This window comes from Trichechus manatus, unplaced genomic scaffold (genome assembly GCF_000243295.1).
Source record: "Trichechus manatus latirostris isolate Lorelei unplaced genomic scaffold, TriManLat1.0 scaffold00100, whole genome shotgun sequence".
In the NCBI taxonomy this organism is placed as follows: domain Eukaryota; kingdom Metazoa; phylum Chordata; class Mammalia; order Sirenia; family Trichechidae; genus Trichechus; species Trichechus manatus.
In genome coordinates, this window is record NW_004444036.1 from 2,404,114 (window position 1) to 2,426,360 (window position 22,247).

Sequence of the window (22,247 nt, forward strand, 5' to 3'; positions counted from 1 at the left end):
TTGGTACCTCATCATAACGGTTGAAAAATCACTGCTTTGGGTCATAGACTATTATAGCTGGTATGGATCTTATCCTGGTTCAGCCTTCTTGTTTTTTGGCAGAGACCTTGAAGCCTAGAAAGGTAGTGGTGTCCCCAAGAGCAGATCACACAGCCAGCTAATGACAGAGCTAGATTGCTAGCCAGCACCCCTTTCTCTTCACTGTTGCGGTGTGATTATCAGTCATATAGTGTACTATTCTATTGGTGTTTGTTTGCTTTTCTTAGCTAAATGGCAAGCTCGTTTATTTCAGGGCTCACACCTTACCCTTCTTTAGCTTCAGGAGGGCCTCTATATTGATGAACCCTCCATGGTAGACAGTAGATGCTCACTTAGTACATGTGAACTGAGTGACTGAAAGATGCTATCTGCATACAGATAAACTCTGAGCTGGACCAACTTGATGTAACCTGAGAGTAAGTGATGAGAAAATATATTTTTAAAATAAAGTTAAGGTAAAGTGGAACGGTAAAGAGTTATGGACATTTAGGGTTTATGCTTAATCTACTGAGAGAATATAATGGTAGGTGGACATTGTCCTTTTCTGTGGACAGTTTTCAGCTTTCTGAGAGGCAGAGGCCTGGACTGGAGAAACCTTGAGTAAAACTCACTATGGACTTCTTGAGTTTTTGCAGATACAGGAATGATGAAAGCTGACATATTGTAGACAGTTGGAGCTACTCCCCGGGCGTGCTTTGTTCTATGTTTGCAGTTACTGCTGTGAGAGAGGCCCTTGGTCCCTGGTACCACAGTGGAGTGTGCCTGGGAGGCAGGCTGCAGAAATCCTCCCCGCACACGCTGGGTGTGCTCCCACCTCTCCACCATCCTGTCGTCTAACCTGGGACATCCATTTCTCAAACTGGTACAATTTTCTTTTCTTTTCAAAAGGTAAAGCTGTTGGTCTGTGTAAGAATCTGCACAGTGATAACTAATACATTTTTTGTCATGTATTTTTGAAAATTTCCAGCACCCTCTGTTTTTCTTTATTATTGGTTAGTATGTGTTGGTAGAAAAGAAGTTAGAGTAAATATATTGCCCATTTCTGCTTTTGTTTCTTCCTTAAAGGATTTATTTTAGACTCCTCTACATTAGCAAAATATGTGCTTGTATCAAAATGTGTGAGTAGTGAATCTTTTACAAGTTTCTCAGGAGGGGTCTTAGTTAATTCTTTCAAGGAGAGTTCTTAGTATAAGCTGATGACTTTTTTTTTTAATTGCTCTCTAATTTGAACCAAAATAATTTATTTCTAGTTATATAATATTTTAAAAAAGCAACAATTTTAAATAAGTTATCTCATAATCATTTTTAAGCATTGAATGCAGATAAGAAAAGAAGAACCCCACCCCCCCCAAAATTAGCAAAATTTATGATCTGAAATAGAAGCAGAGAGAGGCGGAAGTTAGAGACGCATTTTTTTCATTCTTGGGAGGACATTGTGTGGTGGCATAGTCTTTGCACAAATGGCTGAACTCAACAAAGGGACAGTGGAGGGGAGGCGATTCAGTAGTTTTCCAGCCTGTTTAAAAAACCTGTTTTAAACATGTTCTGTCTTAGGAACATTCTGTATATAAGGGGTGTGTGGCAATTTAGGGTTTGGTATTTTGTATCTCTTCTTTTTGACAATATTAGAGCACTGTTGCCCAAAATGGAGACCATTTTAAATGTTTTTCTGCCAGGACAAAACTACATCTTCTGCAGGGATCATTCGTAGAACTAGTTTCATAGAACATAGTTGATCAGTATGAGTTTCATAATCTAATGTTGTTCATGGCTATTTTTTCAGTGGTTTGAGAATTTTTTCTTTTAGAGAGGTCTGTACATAACTCAAATTTGTGAAATGCTGTATTAGAGTATATTGCGTTAGAGTAGATCACTTCTGTCTCTGGCTTAAAATAATTGGAGACGGGATTCCTAGTTAATTATAAATGACAGGATAAATAGAGTTTTTTGATTGGGAAAGGTGATTTGTGTGAGTGTCATCTAAATGTGTAAAGATCAGTTTTGAAGGTTTCATTATATGTTGTTATATATGATATATGACTTTCAGAAAACATTCTGTTAATATGAAAAAGAATCAATATCATTTTTTTGCTCCATGTTAAAAGGGGGAATTTATTCAGAAATTTAAAATGTGCTGAAATTACAAAACTCCTAAATAGCTCTTACATAATTATTCCTTTTTCTTTTAATTTGCAATGCCACTTCCCTAGTTGAGGCTACCATCATCTTTTCCCTAGTACTGTACTTGTTTCTCAATGGGTCTCCCTACTTCTGCCTGTAGGGATCTTGGTCTCTTCTGAATTTTTAGCATATATCGTTCAACCACAGGCATGTCTATCAGATGTGTGGCTTATCTTACTGAAATTTAAATTGTATTTTAGTTTTTGAATAGGCAACAAGTTCATCTGGTTCAAAATTGAAAAGATGCAAAAGGGTATGCAGAGAAGTCTTCTTTCCACACCTTTTCACCCAGGCACACAGTTTCCCACTCTAGAGACAGCCAACAGTATCTTTTGTGCATTTATCTTTCTAGAGATCTTTTACACCTATTTAAACAAATACCTACATACATTTATACATGCATGCACACACACTTTTCTGTCCTCTTTTTGTATTAATGATAGCAAAACGTATATACTGTTCTTGTCTTTTTTATTTTATAAAGTATATTGGAGATAAAGTATATTGGAGATATTTCATATCCACGCACTGAGTTTTCTCATTTTCCTTTATGGTTATGTAAGATGCAACTGTATGGATGTACCATGATTTATTTAACCCAGGCCTCTATTGATGCATAATTAGGGCGTTTCCATTCTTTTGCTTTTACAAAACAATGCTGCAATGAGTAGCGTTGTATGCATACCAGTGTATCTGTGTGTGTATGTGTGTAAGGATAAATTCCTAGAAATGGAATTGCTGTGTCACTGTTTTAGTTTTGAAAGATATTGTCAAATTGGCCTCCAAAAAAGTCGTATCAATATATATTCCCACCAGCAGTGTATGAGCGAGCCTAATTCCCTCATGCTCTTATCAACATGGTGTGTTATTTTTGGTCTTTGCTAATCTGAAAAAAATTCTATCTCAGTATAGTTGTAATCTTCAATTTTTATTTTACATAAAGTTAAGTACCTTTTTATATGTTCAAGAGCCGTTTGTGTTTCATTTTCTGTGAACTTTCTGTTCTTATCACTCTGTCCAGTTTTTAAAATTGAGTTTCTGCCCCTCTTATCGAGCAGTAGGAACGTTTTACGTATTAGGGTTTTAACTTTGTGATACAAGTTGCAGATTCCTTTCCTCAGTTTTATTTCTATTTTCCTTTTGCTTATGTGGTTTTTGCCTTTTTTGTTTTCATGGATATTTAAATTCAAATTTGACATGGCCAAAATGGAATCCTGGATTTCCTTTTTTTCCCCTAACCTGCTTTTCTTCTAGTCTTCCTCCCATTAAGAAACAGCCTTCTTCTACTCATAGCCCAAATCAAAAACCAAGAAGTTGTTCTTGCTTCCTCTTGCCCTCACTCCTCATCTCTTGACTCATCCCTAGTGATAGTGATTTTCCCTTCAAACATGTTGTGCATCTCTCCATTTATCTTCATATCCACTGTTTTAGTCCATCGTACCCATTGCCTTCACCTGAGTGGTTGCAATGGCTTCCTAGTTGTTCGTCCCCAAAACAGATTTCCCCTTCCAAGGACTGAACCATTCTCTATTCTGCAGCCTCTATGATCTTTTCAGTATGCAAATCTGATTGTCACACTATCCTCTCAACTCACCCATCCCCCATTTTTGTTCAAAACCCTCCAGTGGCTCCTTATGTCTCATGATAAAGATAAAACTACTTAAAGTAGCCCAGCCTCCTGTTTCTCACTTTATACTAGGTTATACTGTACTCTACACACACACACACACACACACACACGTGCACACACATGCACCTTTTGGGTTTCTTGTACCTACCATGTTCCCTCCTGACTTGAGGCTTTTGCATAAATCATTCTCTCCTAGAGCTTCCCTACTTCTCCATAAGTTTATGCCTAATTATCATACAGATCTCAGCTCACTCACTGCTTCCGCTGGAAGAGCCAGCCCCATCAGATTAGGTGGCAAGCCCCTGTTTACAAGCCCTCGTAGCACCATATATCTCTTCTTCATAGTACTTATATTTGCCAGTTGTGTGATTCTTTGATAAACTCCATGAATTGGGGCTTCTTGCCTATTTCCTTTACTGATGTGTCACCAGTGCCTGTCACAGTGCCCAGCATATAGTTGGCTCTCAAGACATATAGATTGAATAATTGTTTATAAGTTCTCAGGTGTAGAGTTTACAGAATATACTTTTTTACCCATTCTGAAAAGTTTGCTCTCGGCCAGTCTTTGCTCTCATCTTTTCTCTGTCACTTTCCCAAGATTCTAAGGTTCAGCAGTCTTATCTCCAAAGTCTTAAAGTGTTTCAGGGATAAAATTTATCCAGGCCTGTTGTCTTGGAATGCATTTAGCTTGGAAGTGTTCTTCTATGGTCTTGGACTTCAGTTCCTTCTGTCCTTTTTAGTAGTCTGAAGGTGGTTTTCCTTGGTGTAGAGGACATGAACTTATCCACATTTTCTGACCTGTATCAATCCAGCAAAATCCAGATAGTCCTTAGCTTCTGTAAATTTATTTTAAATTCAGTTATTTAGAAGTTAGAGACCAGAACATATTACCCCATAGAAACTATAATTGATGTTTGTATTTTCATGAAGGTGCCTTTGAAACCTTTTTAACTGCTAATCAGTAACCAGTTGCTGTCGAGACGACTCTGACTCATGGAGACCCATATGTGTCAGAATAGAATTGTGCTCCATAGGGTTTTCAATGGCTGATTTTTTGAAAGTAGATCTCCAGGCCTTTCTTCCAGGGTGTCTATGGAAAGACTTGAAATAGTCAAATATCTATTTGGTTTAATAATGGAAACTGAACTATAAAGAATGTATTGGTAAATTACTCTGTACTATTGGAAGAATCAAGCAAAACGAAGATTTAATTATAGGTCAGGTGGTCCCATATAAGAAGAACGCTAAGTAGGAGTGCATTATCTCCTCACTTATGTTCAAATGGAGAATTCGCTACAAGAGGGTAATTAGGATGTTTCTCACAAGGCTGTTCTTTCCATAGAAATTATTTCCTTGCATACATGGATCGTGAGTTTTAAGATGCTTTGAAACCATTTGCACTGTCCTATTGTAGCGGTTTAGTCATGTACTGAATTTATTGCTGTGCAATTTTCAGTGACAAAATGGTTCTCTCACTTGTATGTGTAAAAACAGTGCCAGAAACGAAAACAAAACTCGTGATTCAACTGATTTTGTACTCTTTGGGAAGAAGAAAAGACATGTTGAGATGAAGATTATAATTTCAGCAACAAAGGAAATATTCAAGGCTCAGGCAGCTCTTAAATTCAATACTAATAATATATGAAATAAATTATAAGGCTTACGTTTCTGTCAGTTCTTGTAGGTACCTGCTTACCTTGCCGATGCAAAGAGAAGATTGCTTAATTTTAGCTGCATTTCTTAGTGCAAGACAAATCCACCTTAGAATATATTCAGTTATTTATAAAGTTAATGGTTACTAATAAAAAAAACTCAGATTATTTTTGAGAGTCTTAGAATCTTGGCATTGGAAAATACCTTAGAAGACATCAACTTTAGTATAAGACTCCTACAACAGCCAAACTGCTTACAGCGGCCTCTTCCTGCCACCTGCCGATCTCCTTCTTGTCTACCATACTCTAGATATACAGGCTTTCTCTCTGTTCCTTGAACTTATCAAGCTCTGTAAGACTCTTTGTACTGCTTTGAACACTCTTCTCTTCACATCCTTGTACCCATGGCTTGCTTCTTTACATTAAACAGATCTCACTCAAATATTACCTCTTCCGACAGGCCTTTTCCAAGATCTCCCTTTCTAAAAGACCCCAATTCCCCAACTGCCACAACTCTGTCATAAAACTTGTTTTATTTCCTTTGTAGTACTTGTCACTATCTGAAATTATCATGTTTCTTTGTGTTTACTGTGTGTCTCCCCTTAGTAAGCTCTAAGAGAACAGGAACCATGTCTGTGTTGTTTACCACTGTATGCTGAAGGCATCTGCAATAGTGTTTGGCCCATTGTAGGTCTTTTTTTTTTTTTTTTGGTGCTTTAGATGAAGGTTTACAAGACAAATCAGTTTCTCATTATCAATTAATACACATATTGTTTTGTGACATTGGTTGTCAACCCCACGATGTGTCAACACTCTCCCCTTCTCAACCTAGGGTTCCCCGTTACCAGCTTTTCTGTCACCTCCTGCCTTCTTGTTCTTCCCCCTGGGCTGATGTGCCCATTTAGTCTCATTTTGTTTTATGGGCCTGTCTAATGTTTGGCTGAAGGGTGAACCTCAGGAGTGACTTCATTACTGAGCTAAAAGGGTGTCCAGGGATCATACTATCGGGGTTTCTCCAGTCTCTGTCAGGCCAGTAAGTCTGGTCTTTTTTTGTGAGTTAGAATTTTGTTCTACATCCTTTTCCAGCTCTGTCCAGGACCCTCTGTTGTGATCTCTGTCAGAGCAGTTGTTGGTGGTAGATGGGCACCATTTAGTTGTGCCGGACTCAGTCTGGTGGAGGCTGTGGTAGTTGTGATCCGTTAGCCATTGTAGGCCTTTTGAGGAGTACGTATGGAATGAATGAATGAACGTTGGTGGTTGATTGCTGTCCAATCACTACTGAGCTGAAATCTATCTCCTTTTAACTTTTCCCACTGATCTTCCTCTTGGAATAACTCAGATCATCCAATCCACTCCCTCCTTTTCAAAGATTCTTTAGACATTTGGACTTAAGTCATATCGAGGCCAAACTCAGCCAGTTTTCTTACCAGCTCCTTATGTGGCATGGTTTTAGGAGAGTGGGCACCTTTCAGGTTATCTGTCATTGAGAGTTTTGGGTTTTGTTGTTGTGATACTCAGCACTAGACACAGTACATTATATAGGGTCTGAGCCTTGGAGAGAGATAGTAAAGTTTTTTTGTTGTTGTTTATATCAAAATGCTTTATCTTCGATAAAAGGTACCTTTTACCTCCATATAAATGGCCAAGGAACTGTTTATATATGATGTCATTATCAGAATTACTCTTTGTTGTTGTTAGGTGCCATCGAGTTGATTCCGACTCATAGCGACCCTGTGTACAACAGAACGAAACACTGCCCAGTCCTACGCCATCCTCACAATCGTTGCTATGTTTGAGCCCATTGTTGTAGCACTGTGTCAGTCCATCTTGTTGAGGGTCTTCCCCTCTTTTACTGACCCTCTACTTTGTTTTATGGTGAAATATAACAACATAGAAATACTTAAAACATAAATATACACTCTAGTAAATGCCCTTTTAACCATCACTCAAGTCAAGAAATAGAACGGTACCAGTTTCTCAGAAAGCCCTTCCTGCGTATCCCTTCTGAATCTCAACCCTTCCCTAGAAGCAATTAACATCCTGATTTTTATAACAAACACTTCCTTGGGCACATTTTAATAGATTTACCACCTATATATGCATACAACAATGTAGTTCATAGTTCAGCTTTGCCTGTTTAAAACTGTACATAAATGAAATAATACTGTTGCATTAGTTTTTTGTTGTTGAGTAACAAATTACCACAAATTTAGCGGCTTAAAACAGAACCCATAAATTAGCTCACAGTTCTGTAGGTCAGAAGTCCAGCATGGTGTGGCTAGGTTTTCTGCTTAGGGCATCACCAGGCTGATACCAGGGTGTCTGCCAGGCTGTGTTCTCATTTTTTTCCTTGATCAGTTTTACAGTTGGTCAGGAACCAACTCTGCTGATCTCTATTGTTGGTATATTTTCTATTTCATGAATTTCTGTTTATAAATCTTTCTTTATATTTTCTTTTGATTTATTTTGCTCTTCTTTTTTTTAACCACTTGAGATTGATGCCTTAGTCCATTAATTTTCAGTTTTTTATCTTTTCTGGTATGTGCATGGAAGCCTGTCAATTTCCCTCTAAGCATTGCTTTAGCTTCTTCCCATAAATTTGTAATTTTTGTTATTTTTTAATGTCTGTTATGATTTCTTCTTTGACTGACTTGTGGATTATTCTAGAAGTGTGTTAATTTCTAAACATGAATATTTTTAATTATTTCTCTTGTGATTGATTTCTTGCACACTTGCATTATGGAGAGAGAACATCCTCTGACATCAGTCCTTGTAATTTTTTTTTAGTTGCTTTATGGCCTAGCTAATGATCAGTTTTTGTAAATGTTCTGTGTGTGCTTGGAAAAGAAAAATATTCTGCAGTTGTTTGGTATGGTTTATATGTTCATTTGGTCAAGTTTTTAAAACATGTTTTTCAAACCTTTTGTGTTTTGATATTTTTCTCCTTAAACTGTCTATTGAGTTCTTTTTCTGTTATATCTTTCTGTTCTGCAATTCTAATCTATTTTTCAAAATCATTCTTTCACTTTTTGACCTTCCAGTTCTGTCAAGATTTTCAACCCTTGATTTTTATTAATTCAATTCTATATTTGTTTTATAGGCTGTTCCTGATAATTCTAATGTTTCATATCTTTCTGGGTCATTTTCTTTTTCAGCTGTTTATGTTGGTTCTTATTTATGGTGTCTTGTTTCCTTGTGTGTCTGTTTATCTTTGATTATTTACCGCACCTTGTAAATGAAAAAGCATCTGTAGCAATAATGTGAGGCCTGGGTTAATGCTATCTATCTGCAAGAATGACTTTTTTTTTCTTTTTTGCTTCAGTCAGACAACTGGTGGCCCCACTAATCTGAATCTGGGACTGCCTTAATCCGGGAGCACATTTGGAGGTTTATCTAGATCACCCCAGTGATATGAAGCTAGACTTCAAGTCTATACAGGGCTGATTTATTTCTAGTTTCCCTTATAGGAGTGTAGCTCTTTGGAGTTTCAGCTTCGAGGTAGTGGTGGTTTATCAAAGTTCCTCCTTTTGAGACACCCTCAGCTTTGACTTGAATGACCCTGAATCTGTAAGCCAGTTTTTCTCCCATTTTTTTCTTGATCTTCAAATGCCTTCAAAAATCTAAAACGGTTTTTGGTGGTTTGTATTTACCTCTCTGGGTTCTATTCTTTTTTGCCTTGATTTTAGCCAGATAATTCTTTCTTATCTTTTAAGACATTTTTAATAAGTATTTCCTCCCATATTTGCATTTGTCCTCAGAGGGACTTTTCATACAAGTTATCTGATTTGCCATTACCAGAAGCTGAAGTGTCTGACTTTTTAATGCCTTAAAAAAAAAGTTTAATCAGTGTTATTTATACAAAATTGCAGTTGAATCTAATTTTGGTCATAGTTTTTTTTTTTTTTCTCAGTACGAATACTGGTTGTTAAAAGACTATTCTGATCCCTAGTTTACATTACTCAGTTTTGGTTTTCACAGTTTCATGAAAGAGATTAAGTGGAAGCAAATGTTTTTTATACATCCTTATATACAGAACTTTTTGAGTGCTGAGTCTTAGTGGGAATGATGTAATTTTTATCTCAAGGTTCCTTTGAAATGAAACATACCATTATTGGCAGAGAGTGGAATATTTAAATGTTTCTTGAGTGTTCTTCCCAATCAGTCGTAGAAAATGAAAGAATAATTCTCTCTCAGAAGCACCTTGAGCTTCTTTTACCTGAAATGTGACCAACTTAGATCTTTATATGACTGGCTCCTGGCTGCTTGTCATTGAGAGCTCAGCTTTTCAGAGAGGCTCTCCCTGTCTGAGTTCCTTCAAAACATATCACAGTACGTGATAATAATTTTACATTTTTTCTCCCTCAGCAAAATGTAAAGTTCCCTTGTTCACCCTATCTTCTGTTTCTTATTTTCCCGTTCCTTAAAACATGGTAGGTAGTCAGTAATTATTTGTTCAGTGTAAAAATGGCGTGGGGGCGGTGTCTAACCTTGTCTAACTTCACAAGGGGGAAGGAGAATCAAGATCAACAGCCCAAGGCTGATTCCTATGAGGCTGAGATCAGACATGCCTTCTCTCTTCACCATCTTTACCAATTCCGACACCAACCATCCCTCCCACTGCACTCTCTACTTCTCTGTGGGTTCGATAATTCATTGCAAGGGCCACACAGAACTCACAGACAATACTCACAATTATGAGGTTTATTAGGGAAGTAACATTTATAATTTAGGCTCAGGAACACTCAGGATACAGTTCTTCCATCAGGACAGCCTCTTCCCAACCATGCTTATTGGCACGCCTCTCCCTGGCCCTCGGCCTCTGCCCAGAGGCACTCAGCTTTCTCTCTCCGTGTCCTGGGAAGCCCACCATGCTGTCTCCTGCTGCTAGGTCTCTGCTGCTGGTTCTCTGCCACCGCATCCTTCGGTGTTAGAACTCTCTCCCTCTGTCTCCTGGTTCCAGGAGCTTCTCAGCACTGGGATCCAGGGTCCAAAGACATGCTGCCTCCTGGCTGTTCTTCCTTGGTGGTGGTGGGATCCCCTCCCTCCCGCCTCTGGGATGGCTCACCTCAAGCCCAGCGGGATGACAAAACTGACCAATCCCTTTCGTGGGCCACAATTACCATATCTGCACAATCCTGCCCAATCACTTGGGTGGGAATTAGAAGACCATGGCGAGAAAGGCTACGTAAAATGATCCATCACACTGCATTTAGTGAATGAATGAAATAAGTATTTGTGAGTTTCTTCTGAAATTGTGATACCATTTTCCCTAAATGTCACAGTATACTTTAAAAATTTGTGATTCCATTGAATTGAAGGAATTTAGTTAAGTTTTCTAAAATAAGCATAGTCTCTGCTTTCTCATGTCTTCCTTTCTGGACAATTTTTTTTTAAAGTATTGAATGAAAAATCAGTAACAATAAAATTTCTGAAATAAAGTAAACCTTAACATGTCAAAGAAACATTTAGTATGAGAGATAACTGTGACTTGCCTCATTAAGCTGAAGGGAGGTCAGCATGGCTGGAGTAAAGGGAGCCAAGGAAGATGATAGTAGGAGATGTTTTCAGAGGAGGCGGAGGCTAAGGCCTTATGGTATATGTGGACTTTGGCTTTCACTGTTTACAGTATGGGAGGCCATTGAAGGGTTTTGCTCAGAGAAGTGACATGATTTGACTTGTCCTAAAGGGTTTCCTCTGACTCCTGTGTTGAGAATAGACTGGGGTGGGTGGGTGGGTGGTGGGTGTACAGCTGAAGGACGAACTGTTGGAAGCTGTAGGGATATTGAAGTATGGTCTACCTCTAGGCTCACACATCTATTCCACTGGCCAATTTTGTCTATCTCTGGGCCAAAGCCACCCTGACTCAATTTCCATAGGTCTATTATAAGCCTTTAAGGAGCCCTGATGGCACAGTGGTTAAAGTGCTCAGCTGCTAACCGAGAGGTTGGCAGTTTGACCTCACCAGCCGCTCTGCAGGAGAAAGAAGTAGCAGTCTGCTTCCATAAAGATTTACAGCCTTAGAAACCCTATGTGGCAGTTCTGCTCTGTCCTACAGGGTCGCTGTGAGTTGAAATCGACTCAATGGCAGTGGGTTTGCTTTTTTTATTATAAGCCTGGGTATATCCAGTAGGACATCCTGCCAGATCCTGCCTTCAAAGTGGAGCCTTCTTTTCTTCTTCAGGAGAGTGTTACCTGTACTGGGAACTCTTTCATATATATATTTTAGAATCAGCTTGTCTTAGTTCCTCAAAAAACCCTGTTGGGATGTTGATTGGAATTGCATCAACTGGGTACATTAATACGGAGAAAACTGACAACCTTTTAGTGTTGAATCTTGCTGCCCTTAAACTTGGGATAACTTCATTTATTTAGGCCTTCTTTAATGTCTTTGAATAAAGTTTTATAATTATCTGACTAGTGGTCTTCAATATCTTTTGTTATATTAAATCTTAAATGCCTTACTTTTTTCTTGTTGTAAATATGATTTTTACAAAATTACATTTTCTATTTCTTATTAATGTTTGTAAGTGCAGTTGATATTTGTATAGTAAGCTTATATCCAGCCACCCTTGCCAAACACTTAAAACACTCGCTAAACAAGTTGTTTGTAAATTCTTTTCTATTTTTCTAATTTCCTATGTTGATAATAATAAGTGTAAATTCTATTTTGTTTTCCTCTTTCCAATCCTATACATTTTATTTATTTATTTTTATCATATTTTACTGGGCTAGCTAGAACCCACCAGGATAATATTTAATAATAATGTTAATAAGTATTAGTAGTAGTAATCTTTGTCACGTTCTTTTTTAAAGGGAGTGCGTGTAATATTTCACATTTAAGAATGATGTTTATTGTAGATTTTTGTCAGATACCTTCATCAGGATATGAACATTTTAAAATCATTTAATTATGGACCTACTGCTCTTTAGAAAGCTTGTACTAGTTTACATTCCTACTATCAATGTGTGGAAGGGCACATTTCTTTGTATCAATACTTATCCACACCACATGAGGTATTCTTAGTTTTAAAGTGTTTTAATTTTCATAGGCAGTAAAGGAAATTTCTTTACTGATTTTGATTAATTTTTTCCCTTTAAATCAATATTTCATGTTGGTACCACTGTTATTCTTCTTAGAGGTAGGTTTTTTGGAACAAAAGTATTTATTTTGAAATAATTTGAGACTTAGAGAAAAGTTGCAAAGATGGTATAAAGAATTTTTTGTTTCCTATACCCTTGACCCAGATTTCCCACATGTTAACTTTTACCATATTTGCTTTATCAGTCTCTCTCTTTCTCTCTCACCCCGTACACACATACATTTTTTTTCCTAAACTGAGTAAGTTGCAAACATGATTCCCCTTTAGAGATTCTAAAAACTTTGGTGCTGTTTCTTAAAAACAAGGACATTGTCTTATATAACCACAGTACTATCATGAAAATCAGAAAATTATCAATACTAGTGTAATACTGCTATCTAATCTATAGACATTTAAATTTGATCAATTGTCCTTCATTGCCATGCCAAAAAAAAATTTTTTTTTTTTTTACTTGTCGGGGATCCAATCCAGAATTTAGTTATCATATCTCTTAAAATTCTTTAATCTGAGACAGTTACTCAGCCTTTCCTTGTCTTTCATGAGCTAGTCATTTTTAAAGAATACAGGCCAGTTGTTTAGTAGAATGTCCCTCAGTTTGAGTTTGTTGCTTCCTATGGTCAGATTCAAGTTTTACGTTTTAGCAGGAATGCCATAGGAGGGATGTTGTGAACATCTTTCTCAGTGCATCCTACTAGGAGGCATATGACGTTGATTGTTCTATTATTGGTGATGTTAACTTTGATCAGTTAATTAAGGTGGTGTCTGCCAGGATTCTTCACTATGAAATTACTGTTTTTTCCCTTGTAATTAATAGGTATCTTGTGGGGAGATAGATAATATCCTGTTTTTCATCAAACTTTCAACCTCTAGTTTATCATATATTGATGACACTTGCCTGAAATAGTTATTACTATTACGGTTGCCCAATGGTGATTATTTAATTCTATCACTACATTTATCATTTGGAATTCTACTCTAAGAAAGAGCCCCCTCCCCATTTATTTACTCATTAAGGACTCATACATTTTAATTTTAGTCTCTGGGTTGTAATTTGTTACTTTCCTTATTTATTTTATCGTAAAAATTTTCCCCAATTTGACCAGTGACTTCAAACTAGCTCCTATGTCCTTTTGGTATTCCCCATCATTTTTAAGCAGTTCCTTACTTTCTGGCATCACAAAAATATGTCCTAGGCTCATATTGTACTTTTCCTGTCCTAGCCATGAGTTGGAAGTAACTCACCGGCAACTGTTTAACCTGGAACTTTGGAATCAGCCATTTCTTTGCGGAACCCTGATTCTCTTTATTGAAAAATGGTCTTCAGAAACCAAGATCTGGGCACTAGGTGTGCTCATGGCTATGGAGGTGTCACTGCTTCTAGGTCCTCTCAGCAGACACAGCTAGGGAGTATGTGTATGTGCGTGTGTTGTTTATACACACACTTGTATCTATTTCTACATCTCTGTATATTAACAACTGGAGCCCTGGTGGCTCACTGGTTAAGAGCTACAGCTGCTAACCAAAAGGTCGGCAGCTGCTCCTTGGAAACTCCGTGAGACAATTCTCCTCTGTCTTGTAGGGTCGCTATGAGTCAAAATGGACTACGACAATAGGTTTGGTTTTTAGTATATATTAAAAAGTGAGCTTATAATGTTAACTCTAATCCCAAGCTTTCCTTTTTCCCATGTTTGTAACTCTGTTTTATGACAGTAAGAAACCAAGCTTTCATTATCCACAATATATTTACTTATTGCACAATCCTAGAAAACACACAAAGTAGTTTCATATCATTGTGTTAAAACAAATAGTAGAGAACATTGTATGTTTACATTTCTTTTTGTCTTCAACTTGAAGAGAATATGTAGTTAAAACACTGTTTTCAGAACAAGTTACCTGGGGTTAATTCTTTATTTTATTTTATTTATTGAACTTTAGATGAAGGTTTACAGAACAAACTAGCTTCTCATTAAACAGTTAGTACACATAGTGTTTTATGACACTGGTTGCCAACCCCACGACATGTCAACACTCTCCCCTTCTCGACCTTGGATTCCCCATCACCAGCTTTCGTGTCCCCTCCTGCTTTCTAGTCCTTGCCCCTGGGCTGGTGTGCCCCTTTAGTCTCCTTTTGTTTTATGGGCCTGTCTAATCGTTGGATAAATGGTGATCCTCAGTAGTAACTTCATTACTGAGCTAAAAGGGTATCTGGGGGCCATACTCTAAGGGTTTCTCCAGTCTCTGTCAGGCCGGTAAGTCTGATCTTTTTTTGTGAGTTAGAATTTTGTTCCACATTTTTCTCCAGCTCTGTCAGGGACCCTCTATTGTGATACCTGGGGTTAATTCTTACCCCCCTTCCCCTTCAGTGTGGTTGTTACTTGTTTCAAATACCAAAAACCAAACCCGTTGCCGTTGAGTCGGTTCTGACTCATAGTGACCCTGTAGAACAGAGTAGAACTGCCCCATAGAGTTTCCAAGGAGCGCCTGGTGGATTCGAACTGCTGACCTTTTGGTTAGTAGCCGTAGCACTTAACCACTATGCCGCCAGGGTTTCCAGTTTCAAATACAGTTAGGCTCATTTGTTTGCTTGTGTTCCATTTTAGGTTCTCCCGCCACCCCCCCCATTTTTTTTTTTTTTAAGCATATGAAACATTAACATGGTTTTAGAAGAACCTTGGCGGCGTAGTAGTTAAGAGCTTGGCTGCTAACCAAAAGATCGGCAGTTTGAATCCACCAGTTGCTCTTTGGAAACGCTGTGGGGCAGTTCTACTCTGTCCTTAAAGGGTTGCTATGAGTCAGAACCAACTCGATGGCACCTAACAACAACATACAAAAAGGTAGCATAGGTTATTAGAATACTGGGATCTAAAACATGGCTTTTAATTGTGTTTGTTCTTTCAGGGAATACTTCACTGTTAGAAAAATATGTGAAAGTTCTTCTCAACCAATGAGAATTTCTGTCTTCAGACCTTGTTTGTTCTAACTACACAACTCAGAAGATTCTTTTTAGTGCCATGTTCTGTGGCTTGCATCAGAAGAGGTGTTTATCTTCATGAAGATTCCTAACATTGGTAATGTGATGAATAAATTTGAGATCCTTGGGGTTGTAGGTGAAGGTAAGTTGGGATTTTAGAATTTCTTGAATGTTTGAGCAATGTACAGCTATACTTACCACCAAAAAGCTTATTGATTCAGATCTTGTTAATTTAACCTGCATCAATTCAGATATGTGCCTAATAGTAAAATATTTTTTAAAAAATTATGCTTAAATTATTTAAGCCTTACTCTTCAGTCTGAAGTTAATAACATTTTTAAAACTCTGTAAAGTTTAGTAAATCAAAGATTTCTTAAGACTACCTTCATTTCATTGTTTTTTGTTAGCAATCATTATTTCTTTAGTATACTTTTTTTGGTTATATTTTGTATCAACTAGGCTTATTTTGAATAATTTAAAACTTATTTGTATAAGTTAAATTTTGCTTAATGCATGGTAAATACATGGGTAAATAGCTTCTGTTTCTTTCAGAATGACAAACCACATTTTATAAATTCTAAGGCACATGATTTGGTCACATTTTTAACATCTCTGAAATCAAGATATGTCTTCAGAATATGTCTTATAATCCATAGTATGTCATGATTTAATTGGTAGCAGTTTTCTTTCTTAGTAGTACATAAAATAATGCTTACAATGATGTCGATTTGATGAATTATGGTAATTTTTCCTAAGTCTCCCTGATTTTTGCTTATTAGTAATTTTTGCTCTTACCCTTACAGTTAACTTTATGAAAATTTTGATAAATGATTCTGTTAACAGGGGAAAAGTGGTTATAATTTTGGTCTTGGTAGGTTTGCATACCCACCATATCATTAAAGCAAACGTTACAAATATTTCATATTTTAGAATTTTCAAATAAATTTTGAATTTCAAAAGTTTAAAAAATTTACGTATGTGAACAGTAAAGCTGTTCAAGATTTTAATGTTAGCTTGGTAGATCCTGTTCAGATAAATAGAAACAATTAAAATATTATGTCTAAGCATTGAGTACTTGCTTCAAGGTCTGAAGTTGAAACCATATAAAAAGAATGGAGTCTTCTTCCTTCACTGGTCAATTCCTTTTCCTTTTCTTCATTGATATTATTTAAGTAAAATTCATTGTCAATGTATTATTTACTGTTTTATAATAGCTGTCCTATTTTTTTGTTTTTTCTAAATTTTATTTTGTTGTTGTTGAGAATATTCTAGCAAAACATACACCAATTCAACAGTTTCTACATGTACAATTTAGCGGCATTGATTACCTTCAAGTTGTGCAACCACTCTTGCCCTCCTTTTCTAAGTTGTTCTTCCCTCATTAACATAAACTTACTGCCCCCTAAGTTTCCTATCTAATTTTTTGAGTTGCTATTGTCAGTTTGATCCCATATGGATGATTCTTAAAAGAGCATAATGTTCAAGGCAGACATTTTTTACAAGTTAAGCTAAACTATTGTTTGGTTTTTAAGAAGATTTCAGGGTATATTTTTGGTTTAAGGTTTAAAGATTATCTCAGGGCAATAGTTTCAGGGGTTCATCCACCCTCCATTGTTCCGGAAAGTCTGGAGTCCATGAGAATTTGAAATTCTATTCTGCATTTTCCCCCTTATGATCAGGATTCTTTTATGGAATAATAGCTGCCCTTTTTGTTTATTTGTTTTTTCCAAAAGTATTACGTGCAGTAAAGTTACTGATTTGAGAAGTTCAACTCATAGGATATAACAGGGTTGTAATGGTACAGATTCTGGGACTAAGCTTTTGTGAATCATAACCTTGTTTTTCTCAGTATGTTCATAGTTGATAGTCTTCTCAGAGATTAACCTAGATTAACCAAAATATACCAGACTGTTATATAAATCAGAATTTGTCAGTTTAAGTTACAGTCAGAACCATCATTGCTACATTTTTTTTTCCTTTGTAAACCACCTCAAATGCTTTTGACCAAGAAATAAACATATCTATTAAGTATGTGAAAAACTGTCAAGCAAGCTCTACATTCTTATAACCTAGACAGTGCATTTTCCTTCCATAGGAAAATTGGCATGGGAAGTTAAATGAGGAGTGGGTGATTTCCTGGTGAGTGTGGAGTTAAGTGGGATGGCCCTAATGGCTGGTTCCATCCTAACTATAATAAGAAGGTTCATCTATTCCCACCAAAGTGCGGGAGATTTATTCAGGTCCCCTAGATTGTGTTGGAGACACATTTCCCAATTTTGTCTCATTGAAGTCAGTCCCCTTGTCATAGATGCATGCAGGCTTTGCCTGTTAATGTCAATGACATTTCTGCAAGCCTCACTTATCATACTTAAATTTTGATTCTCCTGATTAGATTTTTCACTATATATATGACCTTAACCTCAGTTTCCTGGGCACCTTGCTGTCAACTCTTTGTTCTGCCTCTAAGAGAGGAGTTTATTTTGTAGACAGTAGGATCCTGTTGCTGTTGAGTCGATTCCAACTCATAGTGACCCTGTACGGCAGAGTAGAACTGCCCCATAGGGTTGCCAATGCTGTAAATCTTTACAGAAGCAGACTGCCATATCTTTCCGCTGCAGAGCCACTGGTCGGTTTCAACCACTGACCTTTCAGTTAGGAGTCAAGCGCTTAACCACTATGCCATAAATAACCCAAAAGGTAGTGAAGAATCTCATTGAATACATGGCAGGAAGTGGGAGTGCTTGGTATAATGGCTGGAGAGCCTGTGGCCTGTGCCCTTGAGCTGAGTCTTTATGACTAAAAATGTTCCCACTCATACTAGGTGTTAATTGGAGCACTGAGGCCTGTACTATTTTGCCAGTCAGAAGAGACATTCCAGTATCCCAAGAGAGGATTTAAATGTCTCCTAGGACAGAGAGCATTTTTGGTAGGCTCTGTGCTTGAGCTTAATATTTAGGAAGTCATTAGCTCTTAACTTTTAAGACCACTAGAACCTTTTGAGTTAATTTTCACTTACCCTCAAAGTTCTTGTGTCCAACTCTTGTGTGTCTCCAGTAAAATTTTCTTTAGAAAAAGGAATATTTAAAAATACCTGTTAAGTTGAGGAAATGTTTGTTTATACTCTAGGTTTATAAAAAATATATAATAAAATATCCATGCTCTATTTGTATGTAGTTCATTGCATTACCAGTATAGCATACAGCCATTTTGGGGATCATTATTATAACATATACCAATAACCAATATAAATATAGCAGAACTTTGATCTCTCCAAGATCTGTAGTTTGTATGTGTGCCCCTAATTGTTTACTTTTTTTTTTTTTTTTAATTATAGGAGCCTATGGAGTTGTGCTTAAATGCAGACACAAGGTAAGTACATGCTTTTTAAAAAGAAAATATCTGTATATGTGTAACTGTTTTGGAGCTAGTGCAGTGCTCTGTGCATGTGGGAATATAGTTAAAACTGTCTGGCTATAATGATGATGCTTAATGAAGTGGAGTTAATATGTGAATGCAGAAAAAGGAGATGACTTCTGGACAAGCTTTGTCATGATTAGGTAGTCATTAGCTCTTTGTGATCACGTGTTATTTTTTTCAACCAACCAATATATAGGTGAAAAGTTGCCTAACGGGATGAGAGAAAAAGTGGTGGAATGGAAAGAAGAAAGCAGGGTAGTGGCAGATTTAATCTATGTTAAAGTACTTACGAGCAAGCGGGGGGTTTATTCAGTATTTTTCATGTAGACCAAATAACAGGTTGCTTGATGGATTTGGGTCCAGATTTTGAAGGGTACTGCATTGGTGTTTGGTTATGGCATAGGGCTTGGGATAATAGTATGATTATGATTACTGGCTGTATAGTTGATCACCCTTGAACAGTCTTGAAATGAATTTAGTTATAGATTATTTGACTATGATAATAATCACAAATTATTCAAGGAAGTTACTCGGAAGTTTCCATAGCTGTTGCACCATGGTGAGCATGTTTTACTTAGACACTAAAGTGGCAAATGTTCAAGCTGTAACAATTTCAAACATTAGATTAAATATTTTTCTATTATGGGATACTTAATAGGAATACTGTATTAATATTTGACCTCACGTTATGGTGCATATAGTTTGTTAAGACAATGGTTTTAAGTATTTTGTGACATATTTTATAGTATCTGAAGTGATCTTAGCAATTTAACCTGAAACATTGAATTTGAACTTTTGAACCTATCAAGAGTAATATGTATATGTATGTATGTGTGTGTAAATATATCTCTATATACACCTATATATTTACTTACACACACAAATAAAGATGATATAATTTTTATGTTGGCCTTTTCTTTCCTATTGTACAAAATACTACCTGCCTTTAGGATTTAAGGCTTCATACCAGTTAATATATTTTTAGGTTTTAGATTATAAATCTCTTACTTTAGTTCAGTGAATTTTCTATGATTCTTGAAATCGGGTATCTGAATTATTTTATGTTGGTAATAGTTATCTGAAGATCTGTTTGCCAGTAAATCTTCAAAAAATGGTTTGAATACTATGGTTCTTGATTAGGGATGATTAAGAATTTAAAATAATAAATATAATCAAAATAAATTTAGTACCTCGACTGGCTCGTTAAGAAATATTACTGCAGTTTGAAATTAAACAAATGGAAAGCTCCCTAATGAAATGCTATGCTTTTACTGAGTTGTCTTGAGTCACAATAAATTTCTGAAGCTTTTAAAAACTACAATTCCTAGGGGGATACTACTTAGGAGAAATAGGCGGTTAGTTTCCAAGTTAAATTTGATGGTTTCATTAACATAATAACCTCCTTTTATACTATGGCTCTGTTTATACAACATCCACTCTTAATCTTAGGTTTTAAAACCCAAGGATTTCAGAGATACATACACGTAATACATTATACATATATCTGATTGATATATATGTACATTATACATTGTGTACAAAGAAACCAAAAAACCAAACCTGTTGCTGTCAAGTCGATTCTCACTCATAATTACCCCATGTGACAGAGTGGAACTGCCTTCATAGGGTTTCCAAGGCTGTGATCTTTATGGGAGCAGATTGCCAGGTCTTTTCTCCTGAGTTGCTGCTGCTGGGTTCTAACCACTGGCCTTTCGGTTAGCAGCCAAGCACTTAACCATTGTGCCATCAAACTAAATCTAACACATTGCCATCAAGTTGATTCCAACTCATAGTGACCTTATAGGACAGGGCAGAACTGCCCAATAGGGTTTCCAAGGCTGTAATCGTTACAAAAGCAGACTGCTAACATATTTCACCTGCGGAGTGGCTGGTGGGTTCCAACCATCAACCTTTCGGTTAGCAGCCAAGTGCTTAACTACTGCGCCACCAGGGCTCCTTTATATACAAATGTATAATGTAAATCATCCAGCAATGTTTTCTGTCAGTCTTTGTTGCACTTGGACCTGAGATTCCTTTCCCTGTATTTTCTTTTGACACTATGTGTCCTCCTCTTCTGTCTTTTATGCAGAAATGAAGTTTGTTTGTCAAATATATTGGTTTTGTCTTTCCATTTGGCTGGTCTACTTGTTTATTAAAATATGGTTATTACCTGTTCCTGGTTCTCATAACGCATGCTGTTAGTGCCAGCAAGATGGGCCCAAAGTGGAAATGGATGAGAATGGGCATCTCTGCTCTTGGGAAACCAGCGCTTAATGGGAACTGGGATTCCTAGTGGCTATGCGTAGGGTACTTTGAGTTACAAGGATGAATAAAACATAGTTTATTTTTGTCCTTGAATGCCTTATGGTTTGTCTGAAGAGAGAAGACTAGATACTTTAAAAGATGACCCGTAAGGTTGCTGCAAATGATATTGTACCTAAAAATTTGTGTTTTTACTGCCCTTCGCTAAATGAAGGACAGCCCAGCTCTCTAAATATTGTTGCTTTCTCCTTTTATTGGTCTAAAGAAAAAATATTACTGGATGGAAATTCAAAGCATGCATTAGTTACCTAACCCAGTAATAAAAAACTCTTTTTAGAAACTGCAGCTGTTTAGTCACTAGACTTGTTATAGTATATCCTTTTTTTTCAGCTAAAATCAGACCTTCTAATCTATACCCCGTTATCCAAAAATAGTGATATGGATGCTTCTGGTAGGATTTATGCTCTGGGATCAAACAAATGGATTATTGTGAAACTTCATGTTAGAGTTAAAAATGGATATAATCCTACTTATTGTACCCACCATTTCATGTAGAATAATCATGCCTGTATATTTTGCATACCTTTAACAATGTAGTGAAATGCTTATAAAAATGTATAAATTAAGCTTCACAGAAGACAGGCCTTTGAAAAGGTAGCTGTGGGTGTGCCGTATTTTTACGCAAATAATGCGCACCTTATCCATTGTTTGCCAGCTGCGCTGTGCTAATTTTTTTTATAGCAACACGTGGAGGGAGGCAAACAAATGCAGAAGGCTCTTGTTATTTGTGTAAAATTATGGTGTGTATAATTCCTAGCATATTATACTCTATTTGAGCAACTATGAAAGAAAGTCACTGTTTTGATGTTTGTACTGTTGCAAGAGTTTAGAGGTCATATATATAAACAGGTGTATCTTATCTTTGTGAACACAATATGACATTAAGCTATTCTAGGCCAAAGACCGTACTTTTTAATTTACTGAAATAAATGCCA

General features: G+C 36.7%; 1 protein-coding gene across 1 annotated transcript in view; it reads left to right on the top strand.

Moving 5' to 3' along the window:
* The window catches only part of CDKL5 (cyclin dependent kinase like 5), a 155,086-nt gene that overhangs the window by 2,969 nt on the left and 129,870 nt on the right, over window positions 1–22,247 (top strand). Inside the window, exons 2-3 of the mRNA XM_004382822.2 lie at window positions 15,501–15,715; window positions 18,908–18,942. Of these exons, the coding sequence (XP_004382879.1) occupies window positions 15,652–15,715; window positions 18,908–18,942 (99 nt within the window). The 5' untranslated portion in view covers window positions 15,501–15,651. The remainder of the gene's footprint in view (window positions 1–15,500; window positions 15,716–18,907; window positions 18,943–22,247) is intronic.